The sequence below is a fragment of the Mandrillus leucophaeus genome, unplaced genomic scaffold (genome assembly GCF_000951045.1).
Source record: "Mandrillus leucophaeus isolate KB7577 unplaced genomic scaffold, Mleu.le_1.0 Scaffold302, whole genome shotgun sequence".
In the NCBI taxonomy this organism is placed as follows: domain Eukaryota; kingdom Metazoa; phylum Chordata; class Mammalia; order Primates; family Cercopithecidae; genus Mandrillus; species Mandrillus leucophaeus.
The window spans coordinates 1,261,010-1,284,593 of record NW_012103166.1 but is presented as its reverse complement, the minus strand read 5'-3'; the positions used below and the strand labels follow the sequence as shown (position 1 = coordinate 1,284,593).

The 23,584-nt window shown below is 45.2% G+C and overlaps 1 protein-coding gene across 1 annotated transcript in view; it reads left to right on the top strand.

Moving 5' to 3' along the window:
- Nucleotides 1–1,521: 1,521 nt before the first annotated feature.
- ARHGAP31 (Rho GTPase activating protein 31) overlaps nt 1,522–23,584 on the top strand; it is a 138,233-nt gene continuing 116,170 nt past the window's right edge. The window contains exon 1 of the mRNA XM_011987193.1: nt 1,522–2,151. Coding sequence (XP_011842583.1) covers nt 2,052–2,151 — 100 coding nt within the window. The 5' untranslated portion in view covers nt 1,522–2,051. The remainder of the gene's footprint in view (nt 2,152–23,584) is intronic.

Below are 23,584 nucleotides of genomic sequence, written 5' to 3'. Positions count from 1 at the left end.
GTGTCACTGAGAGATGGAAAATGAAAAAAAAGGAAAGACAATTCATAGAGGTTCGGCTGCAAACTCAAGCGGCTGCAGAGGACAGGCAGGTGCAAAAGGGGGAAGACAGGTCATGGGGGCTGCAAAATTGCAAGAGTAGTTTCTCTAAAGAGGGTGCCTCCAAGGGGCCTGCCACAACTCAGCATCAACCGTCCTTGCCATATGGGAATGCACTTGTGGTGTAACCAGATCTTCCATATTTTCAAGAGAAGCCAGAAATTCAGATCTTATGTGAAATCTCTTAACCTTTTAATGCTAGCTTCTAATTTTAAAACATTTTAAAGCAGGGTGTCTGCCAGCCAAGCACATCTATGGGCCAGATCTGGCAGGCTGGCTATCAAGTTGCGACCTTTGACATAGAGAAAATGTCAGGGGTCAAAGTTCATAGACTGTTAAGGTGATACATAGAGAGACAGTGACTGTAAAGGGATTCAGTACCTAAAATGCTACAGATGCAGCTTTGCCAGCAATCTGAGCTGTATGACATACACCCCTACCCTTCAAGCCTGTATATGGATTTGAATTTATACAGAAGTTTCATCTAATCCTCAAATGGTTAAATCACAAGAATTTGAGTGCTTTCTGTGTGCTGAGTACACAGAAGTTAAAGAATTTAAAATCTAACTGGAGAAGCAAAAAACATGCCCTCTTGAAACAACTTGAAACAAATTGTGAAACAACCTGGGAGACTGCTTTCTTCACATTTAAGGTGTCAGAGGCACCTTAAATCCTGATTTGTCCCCCCCAACTCACTTCCATTTAGAAAACTTTGCAGTAGTGTGTGTGTGCTTGTGTGTGTGTGCGTGCGTGTGTGTGTGTGTGTGTGTGTGGCTTGAATTTGTAACCAGAAATCTGATTTCCTGGGCAGTGGTTACAAAGCTGCAGCCTCTCTTTGCCCAGGGGTATCTTTACCCAGCGTGGGGTGGGAGTGAGCTGAGGTGGGGGTGCACGGACGCTGCAGCGGAGGTTGGGATGGGAGTGGCCGGCGTGAAGCGACTGCCTGTCAAGTTTCTCCGCTGGAGTCCCCTCTTTGTCTCTGTCATAATTCTTTAAGTGTTTGCGTAGCAGACGGGCGGGCACCGAAATAGAAAGTGTCAAAGATACGATGACCATGAGGATAAAACCAGGGCAGAGGGTTCTGAAAGTCCCATCCAGCACGGTCCCCGCAGAATGCCAGCACACCTCCCGCCACTTCAAACAGCCGGCTCGGCGGGGCAGGAAGCGGCGGCTGCGGCTGCGGGTCCTGCGAGGAGAGCGCGATTTCCTCCGGGGCTGCCCAGTTATCTCTGGAGTCGCAGAACGGCTCTCGGGAGAACGCGTTCTCTACCCCCACCCCGTGCTCCTCAACCCACCCACCTACTTCCTCCAGCTCCACACACTCACAAGCACGGAGCTGCCAAAAATTTCCACCCTCCGCCCCCCTCCCTAGCTAACTTCCTTCCAGCGTTTCCTGAGCTGGATGATCCTAGGATTTGTAAGACAGGAAAAAAAGGAAGGCGTGAGGGCGGGCAGGAGGGACAGAATGCTTGTTTTTCGCTCTACCAAAGCCGACTGAAGGCGAGACAGCGGGCCCAGGGCGCCGGACCCACCGCAGCCCCCTGGGCAGTCTTCTCACCCCGCGTCCGCATCCTCTCCGGGGCACGTAAGAAGCGGGGGGAGAGCTTGCCCTCCGTCCTAAGCGGAGGAGGAACACCCGAAGACACCGCAGGAGCCTGTGAAAGTCCCTGGGACTCCAAGTGAGGAAGTGACACTCCCAGGCGAGCCGGCCCGCGGCTGCCAGTCTGACGGCCTCGGCACGGCGGCCCCGGAGCGGCGCGGGGTGGATCTCAGGCTCTGCCGGCCCGCGCCCCGCGGGGTCCATGCGCAGGGTCCCCAGCCCAGGTTCTTCCATCTTCCGATGCGGCCCCCCAGAGCCGCGGGGCAGCCGGTGATCTAGCCCGGGAGCCCATCTTACAGCGGTGCCAAGCAGAGGGGCGGCAGAGACGGAGGGGCAGCCTCTTTGGGACTAACTCATGAAGAACAAGGGTGCCAAGCAGAAGTTGAAACGAAAGGGAGCCGCCAGCGCGTTTGGCTGTGACCTGACGGAGTATCTGGAAAGCTCGGGACAGGATGGTAATGTGCCTTGGCCTTTCCTCCACTTCTTTTTGTTTGAGGGAGAGATGGACTCTCTCGAGTTGTGTTAGAGTCGGTTCACAAGTTAATGTATTCCAGGCCTGTGCGCTCATTGTACTTTTTTTTTTTTTTTTAAGAACATAAACGATTCTTAAGGTGCACAGCGCTGCCGTCCCGACGCGCGGAGACTGCTGTGTCAGTCCTTCCGTTTGTCTCACACAGGCTGTTAATGGGTGGTACTGCCGCAAGTTTACCGGGCCACCTCGGGGGATGGGGGTGGAGGCTGCAGAGGTCCCGATCCTAAATCTGGCGTGTTGGTAGGGAGGGAGGAGGGGTGGACATGTGGGATGGTGATCAGTGGGCTTCCCTGGGTACAAAATCATAACGGCCTTAGCTGTCCCTCCTGGGCTCTCCAATTTCGTCTGCTCACATCTTTTTTTATTAATGTGTTAGAAGGCAGTTGGGGGTGGGTGGTGGGGGAGGATCCTAACTGGGGGAGTGGTTGCGCAAACATTTCTGAATTTCTGAGCTGATGCCAAATATATAGTACCTCCACCCCCTTTCCACACCGCCCCCCCCCCAGACCTTTTCCCTCCTCTTGGCTTTCAGATTAACATTTGGTGTGTCAGGCAAGAAGAGTGTTGTAAAAAGGTCAGAGGGCCTCGATTTTTAAATAGTTTAGGGTAAGTAGAGGAAAGGAAAACTTCTCTGTTTTCAAGGTCAGAAACGGGAGGGGGGGAAGTTGGGGATGGCGGAATCCAGCGGAGACAATTTAAACATTTGTTGGGGAAGGGGGAAAGAAAACACCATCTAGATTACAATAACAGCATTTGAGCTTAGAAGTGTTTAATCATAGGAAAGTTGGAAAATTGAGCATTAAATGACTCCTTTTGTAAGGTTGACTGGTTTTGCACTTACCCATGACAAAAAGGCCTTGTCTTCAGAAGCTTCAGCGAGAGGGAAAATAGCCTACTATATGGGCCATGTGTTTATACATAGATAGATACAACAAAGGGGAAAACATAAGGGCTGTGTAACTGTGCAGAATAATTCTGCCTCCAGGAAAATAATCTCAAAAACTATTTGATTAGTCCATATCGAATATGCATTTCAAAAACAGTGCGATGCTTTTGTTTCACTTCCGTTTTTTGGGAGACTCAGCACCACCTAGTAATTTGCAGTGGTGTGATATTCCTGTGGTATTCTAGAGTTCAGTGTGCTGTGTCATTAGGACAAATAGCTTAGGATTTTAGAGCTTGGAGAACCACAAGTTTCAAAACTGACTCTTTTGAAATTGATGCATAACTGAACAATTCGTTGAATCCTCACCAACCATCTGGAGAGGTAGATTTGAGATAAAAATCACTTGGCTTGAGTTTTTTTTGAGCATGAGAGAACTCTAAGTATGCCTCTTAGCCAGTGTCGTCAGAAGTTTACAATGAAATGCTTCCCTTCACCTGTTTTTGCAGGGGCCTTCAAGTTAACCTCCAGGTACACTAGGAATGCTCCTGGGATGCCACCTTTCACCATGCGGGTGTTATTCTGGCCCCTCCCTCAAAGCTATGAGAGTTGCATAGGGGTGCTTGCCAGCCCTGTTCATTCTTACAAACTAATAGATCATAGGATGAGCCAGAACCCCAGGGTTCTGTGAAGATACCTCAGAGGCAGCTTTAGGTAGCTGTTCTTTCACCTGCTTTATATTTTGGGCTTCTGCATATGTTTCATTTAGACAAAAAAAAAAAAAAAAGAGGAAAGAGACTACTGCTTAAAAGAACAGCAAACCAGTACCCAGGGTTCCCCACCCTGGGGAGGAGGAAAAGAAGCCCAGAGGGGTAAATTGGCCTGCCTAAGGTGATACAGCTAATCATGAAGGATCAGAGGGCCCTCCCTGGCCTGTTAGGTTCCTCTGCCCTCCCTGGCTTCTATGTCTAAGCCAACATTCTCTTCTAATGATATTTTCCCCCTAAATTGAAAGCAGACAGCCCTGCTACAGGATCAGCAAACTTTCAAGACTGAACATACCTGATGAGAGTTCAGCTTTGGAAGGAAAGGCAACTGACCCACTTAATGATCCACACACTGTTATTGTGCTACACGGAAATTAGGCATGCATAATATACTGCTTATGTAAATAAGAGTAATTAGAATTTATTTTTTCCCACAGCTAAAACTAGTTGGATAGGTTTTTTCCATATATTTGTCATAGTGTAGCATCAATGAACAAAGTTAGTGCTAATGGTTTTCTCTAAAGTAATGTTGCTTCTTCCTGGACTCTCTGAAACATGTATTGGTTCACAGACAAAGCCTGGACTCTGCTTCTGGGAGGAAAAGCTGAGCTGGGCACTGGCCCTTTGCCCACCACCTTGGAAGATCACCCCAGAATGCTGAGGGTGACAAGTCAGTGTGGTAACTGGGAGCCAGGGGGCTGGAGAAGGGCTCCCTGGACTAACATCATGGTTACTGAGCTTTGAAGGTCAAGGGTGGTGCAGTGGACCTGCACTGAGATAGGAAAAATAGGTTCGGGTCTGGGAGTACAAAGGGAGAGGGGAAGACCAAAGATTTAGGGACGCAAAGACAGCCCCTGTCCTTGGACAGGGAAGGAAAGCCCTGAGCTGGAGTGGAGGACAAAGCAGGGTGACAACGAGCTATGCTCAGGGCATCTGAACATGGGGACTCCACACGCTTGAGTGGGAACTCTGGGGAGACAAAGGCTGAAGACAGAGATTGAATGTCATATACTTCTGTAATTTGCTGAGGTTCAGCCCTGCTACTTTCAACTGGAGAAATCTGACAAGGCCGGGCGTGTGGTTTACAAATAGGTGTTCAGCTTAGGGCAGACACTGCTCAGGGCCAGTTGTCAACCTTAATCTTTGGGAAGCTGATGAAAAACAGAAACCCTTTCCTTAGAATCACACACACACACACACACACACACGCACACACACACACCGTGTATGCAATTTCTGCAGGTATCTACATGGATGCCAATTTCAGACCCTGCTCTGATCACCCCTCACTGGCTACACAGCGGGACCTGATATCCAGGACCAATTTTCCCTCTTCTTTGACCACTTTTCTCTAGCCTGATAAGAAGGGAGCAATGAACACTCTTAGCCTGGTAAGAACACTCAAGAATGGCATGAAGTGGCTCCTGGCAGACTTGCCCAGAGCCTGTTGCACTTCCCCTCCAACACAGTGGCTGCTGTCCCCAACCCCCAGCTCTCCCCTGGGAACCAGCTAACTTTCTCTTCCTGTCTGCAATAAAGGGAGATCATCCCTTCCTTACTGCTGCTGCTGAAAATAGTACAGTTTTCTTTTTCTTTTCTTGACCACTGAATAAGAAGGCCCTTGCTTCAGCTGTATAATGAAAACCACATCACGTTCCTGCCTAAGGTTGGAAGGTTGTGGGTGAAGCTCTGCGAGGTCATAATATGCCCATGGTCATTTGCTACCTCTCCTTTATACGCCAAGTGTTCTGGGTCTTCTAGTAGAGCTTGGAGATGGTTGGGGCCAGGAGCCAAGAGACAAGTAAGAGAGTGTTATAGGGAAAATTGTCTTCTTCCTCTGGGTTGGCTTTACTTTAATGGCTGAGGATTTTTTGCTCCTCTGAACAAACTTGTTCATTTTACCCACTCCCTGGTAAAAAGTGATACCGAGCTTCCCAGTTGACAAAGAAAAGAAGGGGCGATGATTGTGCCGAAAAGGGCTGCAGCTACCTGCGGCCTCTTCGCTGCACAAACTGTGCCCAATGCGTGCCCAAAGACAAGGCTATTAAGAAGTTCCTCATTCAAAACATAGTAGAGGCCACTGCTGTCAGGGACATTTCTGAAGCAAGCGTTTTCACCGCCTATGTATTTCTCGAGCTGTATGTGAAGCTACATTACTGTGTGAGTTGTGCCATTCACAGCAAGGTAGTCAGGAATTGATCTCATGAAGCCTGCAAGGACCAAACACTCCCACCCTGATTTGGATGTGCCTGTGTTGTCCTACGGTCTCCACCAAAGCCCATGTAAGGAGCTGAGTCTTTAAGGGCTGAGGGAAAACTGTCCTCTCGAGAAAAATAAAATGGAAGTTGTACTTAAAAAAAATTGAAAGGTGATATTGCTTGCTCTGGCCCCATGGCTCTCAGTGATAGCAACACATTAGAATTACCTGAGAGCTTTAAGAAAAAAATGCTGATGCTCAGACCCCTGTAAGAACGATGAAATCAGAATCTTTCCTAGAATATGTGGATACGTAGGCAGGGTGGTAATCTCTGCTCAGATTACAGACCATTTTCCCCTGGATAAGCAGCCTTAGCCATTCAGAATGCACCTTCTGAATGTTTGATAAGAACCGTCAGCCTTTTTATTCCTAAAATTTTTTTTCCTAGTTCTTACCGCACTGAAAAAATATACATTAACATATATATGAGACATATCTTTAATATATAATGTATATGTTTGATTTGAGGCATGACAGAGGGAGGGTTCATAACAAATAACTGCCCATTACAAGTATGACTTCAACCTTGATGAGAGTAAGCCCCAGTATTTCAAAGAACAAGGACAAGGCAATGGGAACTTTTAGATGTGACTCTTCTACGTTTCTGAGGCTAAATGATTCTCTTTCTTTGTTTATCTATTTATTTAACAAATATTTATTAAGGCACTGTGGTAGATACTGTGAAAAAAAAAGATGGGCTGCAGGCTCAAGAAAGTTATGGTCTAGGGGATATGAACAAACTTTCAGATCAATTAAGCTTTGAAATTAGCTGTCATAGCTGAAGGAAAAGCTGAAGAAAATTTGAAAGTTTTGATCTCCAGTTAAATAGACAAGATACTCAAACATCAGCAGCAGCAAAGTCTTAGCAAAGAAGGTAAATATTTTCTGTTCAAGAAAATATTTAACCTTGAATGGAGAATGAAGGCAGGGTTTTTTTTTTTTTGGCTTAGTTGCTTCCTTTCCAGCAGCTTGCCTGGCACATCATGGTCACACCTTCCCTGACTAACTCTTCCTCCTTTGACTCTCAGCTTTGGAAGATTCTGGAAACCTCTGATCCTCCTGAGGCAGGTGCCCCTGCTGGAGGATCCCATTAGGAATTTTGGAACCTTACTGCCTGGAATAGAATGCCAGCTTTGCTTGTTCCCAGCTGAGTGACCCTGGAGCCAGTTGTTTACCCTCCCTGGGTCTCAGTATCCTCACTCATGAAATGATAATAGGATTGATATGAAAATAAATGAGTTAATATAGGTAAAGCACTTAGCAGAGGGCAAGCACATGGTAAACCATAAGTGTAGCTATTATCGTGGCACCCTGAGTTTACCCTAGCATCACCACCTACCATCCAGGACTGAGTGATGAGGCTCCAATTAAATGAGTAAATGATATGGTAAGATTGAGCTAATCCATCACCAAAAGGGACCCGAAGCAGGTTGCTTGCCCTACGGAATGAAGAAGCCAATTTATGCAGGGATTTCTCACAGTCACTACAGGGTGGATCATCAGTATACACTCAGGAACTAAAGGTCACCTTAAAATTAAAGGGCCCTCAAAAGGCCTGAGAAAGACACAGCCACAGCCGGGCACGGTGGCTCACGCCTTTGGGAGGCCAAAGCGAGTGGATCACTTGAGGTCAGGAGTTCGAGACTAGCCCAACCAACATGGTGAAACCCCATCCTACTAAAAATACAAAAAAATTAGCCAAGCGTGGTGGCGGGGACCTGTTATCCCAGCTACTTGGGAGTCTGAGGCAGGAGAATCGCTTGAACCCAGGAGGTGGAGGTTGCAGTGAGCTGAGATCGTACCACTGCACTGCAGCCTGGGCGACAGAGTGAGACTCCATCTCAAAAAAAAAAAAAAAGAAATAAAGAAAGAAGGACACAGCCACTGCTGAGTCCAGCAGAAATGAAGCAGAAGTCAGATCCTGGATGTGGAGCTTGTGGAGTGAGAACAGCAACTTTGTGGGCTTGAGTTTAGCGGGCATCCCCGCCTTTGGGCTCCCAGAATGAAACAGAAAGAATTGAAAAAGGAGAATTAGGCTTTAAACGTGGAGCAAACTGATTGGCTAACTTGAGGCCGAGCTGTAACTTACTCTGTGTAGTCTGGAGATGACAACCCACACAGAGACTAGAAAGAACCACTTCCACATGCCTCCCTTCTGCCCACTCTTTAGACCTCTGCCAAGAGCCCCTGGGCCACAAGGACAGCCTCACCCTTTCTTCTCCCCTGTCTACCCCCACTGGCTGCCAACCAGATGCCTTCCAGCTTCAGGAGGCTCAGGCTTTGGGGCTGCTAAGGAAGCCCACTCCCTTGTTGCCCCAGCCCTTCCCTGGAGCTAAGAACCGTCTGCAGGGTGAGGGAGAGCTGAAGGCCTGCTCTTGTACTGGCACAGAGGGAAACATGTTGAAACTGGGAACACATTTTCCCATAGCTGATGCTGTAAGCGGTGGACACGCTCCAGTGCCATTAGAACTGTAGTTTTTGATGCATTTGTTTTATCATCCTCCCCTTAGCTTGTTAGGCATCTGTGGGCTAGCCTGGGAACCTTTTCTGTAGGATGGAAGCAGGTGTGAGGGGAAACACATTCCGAATTCCAGAAGTTGACTGATCAAGACAGTTCTAAAGCACTTGATGGGGACTATTTTTACCAGGAATCACCTCACCGCAGAGAGGTTTCCTGGGCTTTTGTGGCTGTGGGTGAGGCTCTGCTGCAGTGGGTGGAGAAAGGGGATGGGGCTCTAAGTTCCAAGACTCTGGGCATAAGAACTGTCACTGCCCTGCCACCTCCTTTGCCATTAGCTAAGTCTAGCTAAAGATTCTGGAACAAAGTAGTGATAGAGTCTTCTAGTTGGGGCTACCCCCATTGCTCATTTCCTCCAGAACAGATCACACTTGCGCTGAGCCGCCTTCCCACCCTGGCCTCTGCGTCTCAGGACTCCACTGCCTTCTGGCGGTGCCTTCAGACCAGCCTTGAGGCCCAGGAACATGGAGTTAGCTTTCTTTCCATTCAGTGCTTGCTGTGTATTTAAGCCAATGTGACATTTTTCCACTTATCCCCAAGCTTCAAGTTATTTTTCTTTTTGCCTATGGGCACATGTCCTACCCAATTTCCTGAGCTGTTTCCCCCTATGCACCAACACAAATGCCACTCTTGAGTTGAACTGATCTTGCTATTTCTCCCCCAAGAGGCTAGCCTCAAGTACTGATTGAGCGAGGGCCACAGCCTGCTGGAACTTCAGGAGTCTAGATAGCACTCCCTGTCTCTCTAGACTTTGCTGCAGTATACAATTTCAATGAAGGCTTCAAATTTAAAACCCCTGGGAACAAACAGGCTGACTGTAATTCAGAGGAGAATAAGTATTGGTGCTAGATTTTTTTTCTAAGAGCAGAATTTGATAGAGAAAGATGAAAACATCAGGCTGCTGAGTGGCTGAAGGGAAGAGGAGGAAGAGGAGGTCTCTTTGAGGAAGAAAAAGGACTTAGGCATGAAGCCTGAGTCCCACATCAGGCCTTGTTATTTTCATTGGTAGTAAGTGCTACTTATCTGTGTTGATTGTTTACTCTGTGCCAGTTACTTTACACATGCAAAGTAATATTTCAGTATGTTTAAGAATTGGGCATTTTAATCCCCATTTTACAAAAGAGAAAACTGAGTGATTTAACCAAGTGATGCCGAGATTATAGAGATGGGAAAGGCAGAATTGAAATCAAGATCTGTATGACTCCTAAGGCCACGGTCTTAAGCATGAATCACATCTCCTAGGATAGCACATTTAATAATTTGGCATTAACAGTTTTGCCCCAACCTATGAAAAACGATTTTTCTCCCTTTGCTTTGTTTTTCCCCCAGCCTAAACCAAGAAGGCTCCTAACAACAAAGGACATTTGCATAGCACTTTACCTTCTGCAAGGTGCATTTCACACACATGGATCTAAACCTACCAGCTTTGAAGCCCAGCCGGACCCTATCTTTTCCTCTCAGGTCCCTTGCCCACTGCAGCTACATCTTCACCTCTTGGAATACCCACTGCTTTAGGGTCAGGAGTACCCAATTTGTTATGCATTCTACCTGTTGTTTTCTTCTTTAACACTTTGTGTATGCAAATCGATGGTGAATTCCCCTGAAGGCAGATCTGGTAGCTCACTGTGGCTCTCTCAGGATGAGCCCCTTGTGGGACATGCAGCAGTTAATTCATTGACCCTAATTCCTTCTTCAGAAAACCAGTGTTTGTGCCCTTCTAGGAAGCTCAGGACAAAGCACATTACTAATGTGTTGGATTATCAGGAATCCAATTGCTTAATGGTCCCCACAGGGATTCATTGCTACTCCCAAATAGAAACTGATCCAGGCTTTGCACAGAACTCCCCAGAAACACCGCCTTTTCCTAGTGCCTCACCAATCACTCCTTGGTATGAACCACATTCTTGGCGAGGCCCCAGAACCAACTGAGTTTCTGGGATCGAGTCTCAGGCAGTCTTTGTTCTTGTTTAAGCTTGGTTGATGCATACCAGGCCCTGGTACCACGCCCATGGCCTGATGCTGGCCCAGAATGCCTTGCAGGCCCCCTTCCCACCACCACTGGAGGGAGACGGGTGAATGTCACCCCTCCCCCCAAAAGCAACATATACCAGCTCTCACCGTTACGGACACTAGAAAACAGAAACCGTAAATAAATCTATAGCCTATGTGAAGGCAATTGAGCTAATTTGTGTGATTATGCATATTTCTTTCCCCAGCTCTTTTCATGTTTTTTTTTTTTTTTTTGATACGGTGTCTCGCACTGTCGCCCGGGCTGGAGTACAATGGCGCCGTCTCGACTCACTGCAACCTCTACCTCCCAGGTTCAAGCGATTCTCCTGCTTCAGCCTCCCAAGTAACTGGGATTACAGGCGCCCACCACTATGCCTGGCTAATTTTTTGTATTTGTATTAGAGACAGGGTTTCACTATGTTAGCCAGGCTGGTCTTGAACTCCTGACCTCGTGATCCACCCACCTCAGCCTCCCAAAGTGCTGGGACTACAGGTGTGAGCCACTGTGCCTGGACTCTTTTCATGTTTTTAATCAGAACCTATCTGGAATGGGACTTTCAATTCAAGGCAACAAGTATACAATGGGATTCTAACATGCCGGACACTGTTGGCTTTACAGAGATGCTGTCAAGTTGCTCTTGACCTAAAGGATTCAAAGAGGGAAAACAACTAAAAGAAGTACAAAGAAGAATGGAATGAGGGCTGCAGAGGATGAGCAAGCAGGGGACATGCATGTGTGAGGCAGCCAAGTGAGAAAGAAGCATCAGACAGAGTGGGTTGTTTTCACCAGGGGAAAAATCAGTAAAATTATAAAACAAACATCATCTGACTGAGTATGACAGAGCTATGGGAGGATGGGGTGGTTGGTCTCTAGAGGCAGGAAACCACAGGGATTTGCCTGACACTTGGAATTGGTCACACCCCTCTGCACCCTGGGGAAGAAGAGGCTTACAGCTGAGGGTACTTAGAGTGGTGAGGCCGAGCCTGGCTGGGCTGACAGAAGCCTGCCTTCAGCTGCAGGGGAGTGAACCTGCCCTCAGGAGATGGCAAACCAGCTGATAGTAACAAGAGTGGCCTTTGATTTGCTTATCGTGGCTTTGTCTATCCCCTGCCCAAGCACAGAAGAATGGAGAATTCTGTTAAAATTAGCTAGGCTTGGTGGCGGGCGCCTGTAATCCTAGCTACTTGGGAGGCTGAGGCAAAAGAATTGCATGAACCCGGGAGGCGGAGGTTGCAGTGAGCCAAGATCACGCTACTGCACTCCAGCCTGAGTGACAGAGTGAGACTCTGTCTCAAACAAACAAAAAAAAAGATAAAACTTTTAAAAATGATGCTAGCTGACCCTCTGTTTCTTGATTAAATCTATCTGTATGGCATGAATGTCCAACTGCAGAGTCTTTGACTATATGGAAAGTTCTGTTTTATCCCCATCTTATAAAGGTGGACCTACTCAGAGGTTAAGTAACTTGCCTCATGTCACCCAGCCAGGAAGTGGGAGAAGCAAGACTCCAGCTGTGTCTGTCCAACATTAAATTCTCCTTCCATGGCTTTGTCTGCTCTTGACCCAACGAGACATAGCTATGCTAGCAGTAAAACAGGTCTGATACGCAGAGCTCCATTTTGCCATGCATTGCCAAGGTGATAAGTTCAGTAGGATTTAGTTAGACTTAATAAAACTTCTGGCAATTGAGTTCCCATCCCCAGTTTTTCAAAGTAAAACACTTAGGTTCCAAATGGCAGGATTCTAAACAGAGAGCATGCCCTGTTACCATAAGTAGCCCCTTCCACCACTTCTTTCCCATCTGTTTCCTGCATGCTGAGTATTATTGGGAAACAATGATGTCAACTCTTCCATATAAATCTACACCTCCCTGCCAGCCCCTCCCCTACAATGCATATTTTTGTTCCTCTTTCTGGCTTTTGTCTTGCTGTTCTGCTAAGGACTCACGCTTTTGGCGACAATTGTTGGCTTTCTTTTTAATAAGTTTTAGCGATTTAAGCTTTATTGTGGCCTTCAAAGTGCACATGCTTTTTGGGGCCTATATTTGGAAAATCCTTTGTTTGGCTAATAGCTGGAATATGAGCTTGGTGCTCATGGAGAAGAGCCATTTTGCTTTCTGGAAAAGCAAAGCCAAATGCAGGTCTCCGAATCAAGCTCAGAGCTGAGGACAGAAACGCTGCTTGGGTTGGGGGCCCTCTGAGGCTGCATGAAAGCTGTAGCTGACCTGGGCACAGAGCCTATAGCTAAAGGCCAGGAGAATATCCCCTTCAAGTAATCTGTAAAGGTCCTGTTTTCCCCCATCCTAAGCCTGACTTCCAAATGGGGCATGGTTTCCTCAGTTCTCCTTTCTTTAGTACCTCTAAAGACAATTTGGTTTCAGATGGAAAGGAGGCCTAGTTCTCTGGGTACAGTATGAGTTTTGAATACAGAGTCCAAGAATTCTGCACCTCTCTTGTTAACCCTTGGGCAGCATTTCTCAAACTTTACCGGGCATAAGAAAGACTAAAAATGTAATTCTTACTTTTAAATTTAAAATTAAATATTAGTCAAATTTAGTATACTACTAGAGATACTCTTTAAATCCAATTTTGGACTCCTTGAGACAAAATGGACATCTAATAAAAGTTTTCAAATGGGGCGGGTGCGGTGGCTCAGGCCTGTAATCCCAGCACTTTGGGAGGCGAGGCGGGCGGATCACTTGAGGTCAGGAATTGAAGACCAGCCGGGCCAACACAGTGAAACCCCGTCTCTACTAAAAAAATTACAAAAATTAGCTGGGCATGGTGGTGCGTGCCTATAATACCAGCTACATGGGAGGCTGAGGCAGGAGAATTGCTTGAACCTGGGAGGTGGAGGTTGCAGTGAGCCGAGATCGCACCACTGCACTCCAGCCTGGGGGACAGTGTAAGACTCTGTAACAAAGAAAAAAGTTTCCAAGGCCGGGCGCGGTGGCTCGCGCCTGTAATCCCAGCACTTTGGGAGGCCGAGGCGGGCGGATCACGAGGTCAGGAGATCGAGACCACCCTGGCTAACATGGTGAAACCCCGTCTTTACTAAAAATAGCCGGGCGTGGTGGCAGGCGCCTGTAGTCCCAGCTACTCGGGAGGCTGAGGCAGGAGAATGGCGTGAACCCGGGAGGCGGAGCTTGCAGTGAGCCGGGATCGCCCCACTGCACTCCAGCCTGAGCGACAGAGTGAGACTCTGTCTCAAAAATAAAAATAAGTTTTCAAACGGTAATTTGCATAGGTTGTGTAGTGTCTGGGTCCTTGGAGAACATATGATTCTACTGAATGGGTTCCATAGTTTGTAGGGCAGCAAACTGTAAAGTACTGCTGCAAGTCGGGATTCTGAGGTCCAGTTCCTCAGGGATTTTACTTTTGTTGGTCTGGGGTGGGAAATCCGCATTGTAAAGATGAGGTCCAGGTGATCTAATATCCTTGGCCTACTGATCTCACTTTGAGAAACACTGATTTAGCACATAGAAAGCAGCAGCTATGTGAAACGACGTGATTTTTATTTTCTTCATTATACTTTAATATTGCCCAACATTTCAACAGTGAAGATACATTTTTATCTTTTAAATTAGAAAGAAACATTTCTAAAATTATTGTAGGAATAGTGTGTCTGGAGTCACTGGCTTTTTCATAAATGCCCTTTGTTTCAATCCTTATTTTTAGAAAAAGACTAAGTCTGTTAGTTTTTTTTTTTCTTCCTGCCTTAATAGATGCAGTATAATGAAGCCAATTAATCTTTCCGCAGTGTAGCAGGGTGGTTGAGCATATGGTTTGTTTGCTGATAGTCTACCATGGTTCAAATTCCAACTCTACCACATGCTAGGTTTGTGACCATGGGCAAGCCACCAAACCGCTCTATGCCTCAGTTTCCTCATCTGTAAAGTAGAGATTATGATGATAATGGTACCTACCACATAGAGTCATTATGAGCATTAAAGGAACTGGTGCACTGTTTGGAATTTAGTAAACCTTCCATACATGTTAACTATGTTTATCATTTCCTTGATGATTGGAAATCTTACCATGTTTCAGCCTTATTACTGAAAGTGTGGTTCCTGGGTTATGCTACAGGTGGTGGAAGTTGAGAAAGCTGAGAACAAATGTTCCGAGGTCCCCATCTATTCCTAGGGGCTCCTTTCTTTAAGAAGTTCTCTTATATGTACACAATTATTTATTTCCCTTGGATGGATGTATAAAAATGCTAGTTTTAAGATTCTAATCTGTTGATAAATATATCTGAGGTGGGAATGTGGCAAACTTTCTAAGTTTTATATTTCTTTAGCAATTAGAAAAAGAAAATAATCTAAAAATAATTCTTCCTGCCTTACAAAGGTTATGGTAAAAGGCTATAATCACAGTGACAGCCATCCAGCCTGCTAGTTTCCATCTGTATTTCAGGAGAGTTATAAATCTGGCAGTGAAGCCTGTTTCCATCATTGATGGAACAATGTAAGTCCTGGATTTTTGCTGGGCCATATTACATCTCTCGTATGCCTATTTATTTGCCCCAAAACTGCATTTTGGAAGTTGACGGAATGAGGTAAATCTGGCCTGAGAGTGAATTAACGGAAAAACAAAAACAAAAACAAAAACTCAATCTTAGGCTGTAGGAACAGTAGCAGAGCATATAGATCAAGGGATGCATCCCGCACTCTTCAGGACTGGAGTCACACATGGCGCGTTGGCTGTATTCTGGAGCTGCATTTTAACATGGAAGCTTGTACACAGAATTATATTTAGGAAGGTGATCAGAAGAGTGAAGGATTGTAAAATGCTACAGATGACAAATGAAGTTGCTGAAAATGTTTATTATAGACAAGTAAAAGCTGCTTCCTTTGCAAACATGACCATGCTGGCCTCTCTGGGTTGTTGTGTTCGTTGTCACTTGTCTTAGTTTCCTATTGCTCCCATAACAAATTACCACAAACTTAATGGCTTAAAACAATACAAATCTACTAGTTTTGTAAGTTAGAAGTCCAACACAGCTGTCACTAAAGTCAAGGTGCAAGATGTATTTCTGGAGACTCTAGGGAAGAATCCATTTCCTTGCCTTTTCCAGCTTCTAGAAACCACCCACATTCCTTGGCTTATGGCACCTTCCTCCATCCATCTTCAAAGCCAGCCATATTGCATCTCATCCACCATTTGTCCAAAGTCATGTCTTTCTCTTCCCACAGTGGGAGAGTTTTTCTACTTTCAATGACTCATGTGATCAGATTAAGCCTGCTTGTATAATCCAGGATGCTATCCCCATCTCAAGGTCCTTAACCTAATCACATCTGTAAAGCCTCTTTACATAGAAGGTAACATATTCACAGGTCCCAGGGATTATGCATGGACATCTTTGAAGGGCATTATACTGCTTACTACCCTCCAGAAAGATGTCACACTGGGCAATTTGCCCATACCTGATGCCTTTGAAGTCTTCCCCAATTCCCCAATTCCTAAACGTGGTCATTGTATGATTTTTTTTTTTTTTTTTTTTAATTTTAGACAGGGTCTCTCACTTTATCACCCAGGCTAGAATGCAGTGGTGCAATCTTGGCTCACTGTAGCCTTGACTTCCTCGACTCAAGTGATCCTCCTGCCTCATCCCCCCAAGAAGTTGGGACTACAGGCATGCACGCCCACGCCTGGCTAATTTCTGTATTTTTTGTAGAGACAAGGTTTCACCACATTGCCCAGGCTGGTCTCAAACTCCTGGACTCAGGTATTCCACCCACCTTGGCCTCCCAAAGTGCTGGGATTACAGGTGTGAGCCACCGTGCCTGGCCAATTAATCCTATTTGGTACACTGTTAGAAATACTCCCTAAATTCCATTTCCGATTGCTCGAAACAGAATGGACAGACAGAAAGCCATGTATGTCAGGGTTTGTGGAGAGCATGTCATTCTACTAAATGAGTCTCTAGTTTGTAGACTGCAAGTGTAAAGTGTTGCTGGCCTGTCAGTAATATGTGTTCAGCCCTGTTGACTGCTGAGGAAGCCACAGAAGTGATGGAATCATGGTTCCCCTCGATTGAGAACTTGCCTCTTGCCAGGTCCTGTACAAATGTTAACTTATGTGTCTCTGGAAACAGCCCTAGGAGGTCAGAGAAGAAAATAGAGGGTGGGTGCAGTGGCTCACACCTGTAATTCCAGCACTTTGGGAGGTTGAGGTGGGAGAGTTGTTTGAACTCAGGAGTTCAAGACCAGCCTGGACAATATGGCAAAACTCTGTCTCTACAAAAAAAGAATACAAAAATTAGCCAGGCATGGTGGCACGGGGCTGTGGTCCCAGTTACTCAGGAGGCTGAGGTGAGAGGATTGCTTGAGCCCAGGAGATCAAAGCTGCAGTGAGCTGTGATCGTTCCACTGCACTCCAGCCTGAGACACAGTGAGACTCTGTCTCAAAAAAACCATCCCCCCTAACCACCGCCACCACCATGGAAAAGTTGTCTTCTTCAAAATCCGTCCCTGGTGCCAAAAAAGGTTCGGGACCACTGGCTTAGACAACCACCATTTAGCGAGAGCACTTTCAGTTAGGTAATGCCTGTTGTAAATGCTCACATGCTTAGGAAGATTAAAGGCACTACCAACGGTTTTTTTAAATCTCAGGTTTCAAAAAAGAAAACAAAATAAAATAGAATCTCAGAGAAGTGAAATGATGTGCCCAAAACCACATAGCTGGTACTTGGCAAAGCCAGAATTCAATCTAAGCCCTGTCTCAGTCCATCACACTACATGGTCCCTTTCTAAATTATCCTCCCGTCAAGCTGACCAGCATTCACAGGAGAAGCAGCTAGAGAACAATAGATTACATCAGGTAATTGAACGCCTCGGCCACACAGGGAGCCCAGGCTCAGTCTTCAGGGGTCAAAAGAGAAAATCAGTTAGGGACTTGGCCTGGAAAAGCTTCCAGGAGAGCAGCCAGAGATGACACAACAACATTCTGTGGTCACCCAGTGGTGTGCAAGAAAGGAGATCCAGACTCCAGAACAGATTCTTAACCAAGTGATTCACCCTCCAGGGAGTTCTTGCCTTGGTAATATGGTGCAGACTGGGGGTCCCCAAACCTCAGGCTGCAAACAGGTATGATCCGTGGTCCCTTAGGAACCAGGCTGCACAGTAGGAGGTGAGGGCAGGCAAGTTTCTACCGCCTGAGCTCTGCTTCCTGTCAGATCAGCAGCATTTCTCATAGGAGCATAAATCCTACTGTGAACTGTGCATGAGGGATTTAGGTTGCAGGCTCCTTATAAGAATCTACCTAATGCCTGATGATCTGAGATGGAACAGTTTTATCCCAAAACCGTTCCCCCCACTCCACCACCACCATGGAAAAGTTGTCTTCCATGAAACCGGTCCCTGGTGCTAAAAAGGTTGGGGACCACTGGCTTAGACGACCAGCATTTAGTGAGAGCACTTTCAGTTAGGTAATGCCTGTTGTAAATGCCCACACGCCTGGGAAGATTAAAGGCACTACCAACTGTTTTTTTTTTAATCTCAGCGGGAATTCATTTAATCAACTTCCTTTTTCCCAGCCCTAAATTGGAATTAACTGAAGAAACAGGCTTTTAAAGGGGAAAGGACAGCTTTGAAGGATAGACATGCGGATGAAGTGGGTGGGCTGGTGGGATGCTAACCTCCAACAAGGCAGAAAGTGGTCAATGAAGAGCATAGAAGTGACAGCCTATATTCCCCTTCGTCTGCCTCCAGCTCCCCATCACTCCTGTCCATTTTAATGCCAGTAGATTCCCCAGTTGACCAATCGTCTCCATTCCCAGTGTTTCTGCCCTAGAGTAGACCCCTGTTACCTCTCACTTCCAACCGCTGTCATAGTTTCCTCCCTTGAGTAAAAAGAAAATGAGCTCCTTGAAGACTGGCACCCATCCTCTGTTCATCTGTGTATTAGGTGTCTGCAGGGCTGGTTCGTTTCTGGAGGCTCTAAGGGAGAATCCTGCCATTTCCGGCTTCTAGAGACCTTCCTTATTCCTTGACTCATGTCACCTTTGCTCCTCAGCCTCCATCCTCACATTGTCTTCCCTGTCTGATCTCCTGCATCTCTCTTATGAAGTGATTACATTAGGACCACTCAGACAATCCAAAATAATCTCCCCATCTCAAGATCTTTAATTTGATAACATCTGCAAAATCCCTTTTGCCATATAAGGTAACATTCACAGATTGTAGGAATAAGGATGTGGACCTCTTTAGGGGGACATTACTCAACAAACCACAATTTGTTTTCCCACAGGACATGGTTGGCTAGTAGATAGCATTCACTTCAGTGAAGAGAATAGAGTGGTGATTATGGGAGTGGAGGAAAAGATGGACATCAAATGCCACCATCTGCTAAGCACTTATCAGGCATTGGGTCAGCTGGGACACTGGGAGGAACAGGTATTATCTGTCCTGGGGAGGGAGTGTGGGAGAGAGGGTCACAATCCCATGCAGGAGATGGACATATCTTCAACTGATTCTCACACAAACCACAATAGGAACTAGATTACATCAGTTCTGACTCAGAGGAGTGGGATCTTAAAAGATGACTGGAATCTGAGTAGTCTCTGTCTGAAGGGAAGATATTCCAGACAGAGGTAACAACATAAATCAAGGTAGAGTGGTAACAACAGTACAGCAGGATCAACATTCTCAAAAGAGAACAAAGGTGACAGTATCTATCTGCCTGAATTCTATGTTTACAAGAACAAATGGCTCGATTTTAAATCTTCCAGGGAAAAGAGAGTGGTGAAGACAAATGTGTCCATTTAAATTCCAGACTGATAAAGGAAGGGGAAGCTCACAAGAGCCACATTTAAAACCACCTTGTCCTTTTTGTTGTTTTTGTTGTAGTTGTTGAGAAAAAATTGGACCCCCATCAGGGAATAAACTTATTTCAGGTGGAGAGAAAATGAGGTACCTGGGGCAATTCTAAACCAGAGTTTCAAAATTTGTTCCATTTATTTATAATTTTAGGAAATTTCATTTCACTCAGTCCTGGGATGATAACTAGAAGGATGTTTAACGTTTCAAATCCAAGTTTTATTTGAGGTGAAAAACTTTGTAATGCTCCTTCTCACCCGCTTCCTGGTCATGCTTCTACTCCCTCCTATCTCTTTTTCTTCCAGCCTTCTCTTCGTCTTTGTCATTTTCCCAATTTGAGAAACAGTGCAGGATATGATTTAATAAGGAATAAACACCTGACACAAGTACAAGCTGTCTTCTTCTCTTGTAAAATTACAAAAATAATAATAAAATAGCAAAAGTAATTGTTAACAACAACAACAACAATGTGATTTATAAAGTATAAAGTCCCTTTTCACATCCTTGTAGTCCCATTTGTCAGTTATCAGTCTAGACAGATTCATCTAATTCGGTATAATGGAGCTTTCCACAAAGATGGAAACTTGCTCTATCTGTGCTGCCCGGTATGGCAGCCACTAGCCACATGTGTCTGTTGAGCACTTGAATGTGGCTGGTGCTACCCAGGAACTAAAATTTTAATTTTAATTAATTTAAATGTGGCTATTGGCAGTTCTACTGCATAGCACAGAGACCTTTCTCCGTATGTTTACTAAAAATTCACATGCAGATTGATATTTTTCTTTTCCCTCAAAAATAAAGTTATATCATACACATGTTCTGAAATATGCTATTTTCAAGTGAGAGTAGACCTTGGAGAACTATCGATTTTGTAACTATAATTGCTTTATTTCTTTTTAATTACTGGATGGGATTCTACTGAACGGATGGTTTTTAAAATGTTAATTATTTTTAAAACCAGATATCACATTCTTGTTGTTTAAAATGTAAAAGACTCTAAAGAGTATAGCAAAAAAACTTCCCTCCCATCCCTGTCTCCAGGTTCTGTTTCTCTTGCCAGAAGCAACTAGTGTTAATTTTCTTGGAAATCCTTCCAAAGATATTTTGTGTATATACAAGCAAATATACATACGTTTTATTTTTAAAATCATAATTTATTTTACCATTTCTTTGTGTATTAAACTTTCTCCTTTTACAAGTTCCTGTAATACTTAGTTTATTATCTAAATATTGATCACTTATCTATTGAATATATGAGCCACGTATCATTTTCATTGATAATTTCTATTGTGTATAACTTGTTAAATATCAATAATGGCTTCCCTTTGCTGGAGGAATGAGGGTAGAATTTACTAGCCCACATAGTTCTAATTATAGTTTAAACTTGTTTTCCAGTATTCGTGAGGGATTTTGTCTGGTCAATTGATATTCTGTCAGCTGGACAGCTGGAGTTTAGACCCTGGCGTAAAGCAGAGGCTGAGAACAGGGGAGACTTAGAAGCTGTCTGGCCCACAAACTGGCATATCCATGCATCTTGGCCACAGTGGTTATCCAGGCCAACCTGGCACAGATCACAGAGACCCAGGAAGACTGGCAAAAGCAGGTGAAATGGAGGTGGGAGCCTAAACTGAAAGCGTATCCTGAAGTTGAGTATCTATATTTTTGCAGATGCTGTAACCAGAGTATATCTTAAGGTAGGATCAGAAAACATTTATACCCATAGATTCTTATAGTGGGCAAAAAGAGAATGTCTTGATAAGAGCTTGTCACCAGTGGCGCTCACTAAATCTGTCAATGGCTTTCCAATGCCTGCAAGACAAACACCAACTCCATCAATACCAAGGTTTACCGCCTTCACACACAGACACCTGCTGCCTTTGCAGCCTCAATGGACACATCTCCAGACAAGAGCATTATCCCTGGCCACACTCTACCTCTCGCAGTTCCTCAAAAGTGCCATGCTGCTCTTGCCTCCAAGTTTTTGCTCCTTCCTCTGCTTGGAACACTCTCAACTCTCTTTTTAGCCTCACCTTGGGCCTTGCCAACTCCAACTCATCTTTTGCATTTCAGCTTAGATGTCTCATCCTCTAGGATGCCTTTCCTGGTCCTTCAGAAAAAGAGTTAGGTAGGTGCCCTTGGTGTGTGTTCTCATTTTATCCTGTACTTCCCCAACGCTGCTCTTACCATCCTCACGCCCACCTTATCCCTGTCTCATCCTAGACTCTGAATGATCCTGGGTCATCTCTGTGAGACTCAGGAACTGTGTCTTCCGGTGTTCATTATTTTGCTACCAGGGCCTAGCATAATGCTCATAAATATGTGTTGACTGAGTGGCTGGGTCCAGAGAAGGGCAATGCTGTCTTGGGATTGCGTAGTAGTGAGGTGGAGGTGGAAGAGTGTTCTGTATGAGTGTTTTGCACATATGTGTGCATCTGTCATGGGTCTGTGTCCATCCAATGTGGAGACTGTAGAGATGGCGAAGGGATCCACTGATGGAGGTCAGGATTGTCTTCATTCTGCAGATAATCATCATCTGGTCTTAAGCAAATCATCATACTCTCTGCTTCTCAATTTCTTCATCTAAAAGAGGGGTGAGAATTAGGTGAGATAATATAAGCAAAAGAACTTTTAAAATACATTTGAATACTATGATTGTCCGGTAGTTTAGGCACTTGTGTTCAAGAAGAGCTAATGGCCCCAGAGCCTGTATTTACTGATAGGCTGTGAATGGAATGAGTCCTTGTAGACATCCCCCACTGCCATAGTGGAAGGAAATTGGCAGAGCTGTTTTCCTGACACAACCCTCCTCCCGACCCTTGTGCCTCCCCCCAGGCCTGACAGCTTCAGCCATCTGCTACCAGCAGAATTCCTCCAGGGCCTTCTAGTACATTGTCCAGGTGCATAGCTGGGGATCCCCAGGGGACCCCCTTTCACGCAGTACCAAGGTCAATGCAGAGATAAGTGAACTAGGAGATAATAAGTCATTTTAGAGCTGAAAGAATCATAGAAAATCTCTACCCAAACCTCTTATTTAACACTCAGAGAACCTGAGGCCCTGGCTGAATAAGTTGCCTGAGAAGATGCAGCTGGCTCGTCGCATTTCTGGCTGGCTGTTTGTGTTGGTCAGAAATCACAGGCCAGTGTGTTTCTCAGAACCAGCCAGCATCGAGGACCTCTGAAAGGGTGGGAGGAGGATAAGACGATGGTGCCTTTAGAAGAGAAGACTTCCAAAAGTAAGACTACCTCACAGCTTGTGAAAAATATCATTGATTATACAACTAGTTACAAAGATGACACATATTGAACGGCATGGAAAGATGTCCAAGAACATATTAAGTTAAAAAGTTTACAAAACAGCATATACAGTGTAATTCCATTTGGGTAACTATATAGATATAAGAAAAAGTCTGGAGGAAAATACTCAAAAACATTAGCAAGAGCTTTCTCTGGATGGATGCTTTTCTCTTCTGTGTATACTGCTGTTGCTGTGTTGTCTGAATTGCTTTTTGTAGCAATGAACATGTATAATGTTTATACTTTGAAAAACCAAAAAAGTTGCTTTCATTCTATAAAACGTACATATTCCCTAAATTATTCCAAGTTTCTTTTACTTTGATTTTATTTTTATCAAACACATTTTATTATCTGCAACTTGCTCTCCTCAGTGAGGCCCCCATCTATCTATAAGAAGCCTAAACCCAATTTTGAACACCTATACAAAATAATTCAATTGCCATTTGACATTACAAAGTCATCCCCTCTGAACTTAGCTGCAGAGCACAGATCACCTTCTAGTGAACTTGCCAAATTCAGGTTATGATTCTGCCAAGGAAAAGACAAGACCCTGGCCTGTGATGACTCTGCAAAGGCCCAGCTTCCCCCTGCCACCTCTTAAGGCCTTGCTAAGTCATCAGCCTGACCCACAGTCCCTGGGGACACTGCTTGGGACTAGGGGTAAGGCAGCCTTACAAACCTTTGGTGATGCATACTCAAATCTCTGACTGGGAGAGATAAAGAGCTTGGTTTGGTGCAAAAGAGGAGCTAGCTGCTGCCTGTGGATGCTGACCAGCAGCTAAAAATAGTAAGAGGCTTGCACAACACAAAC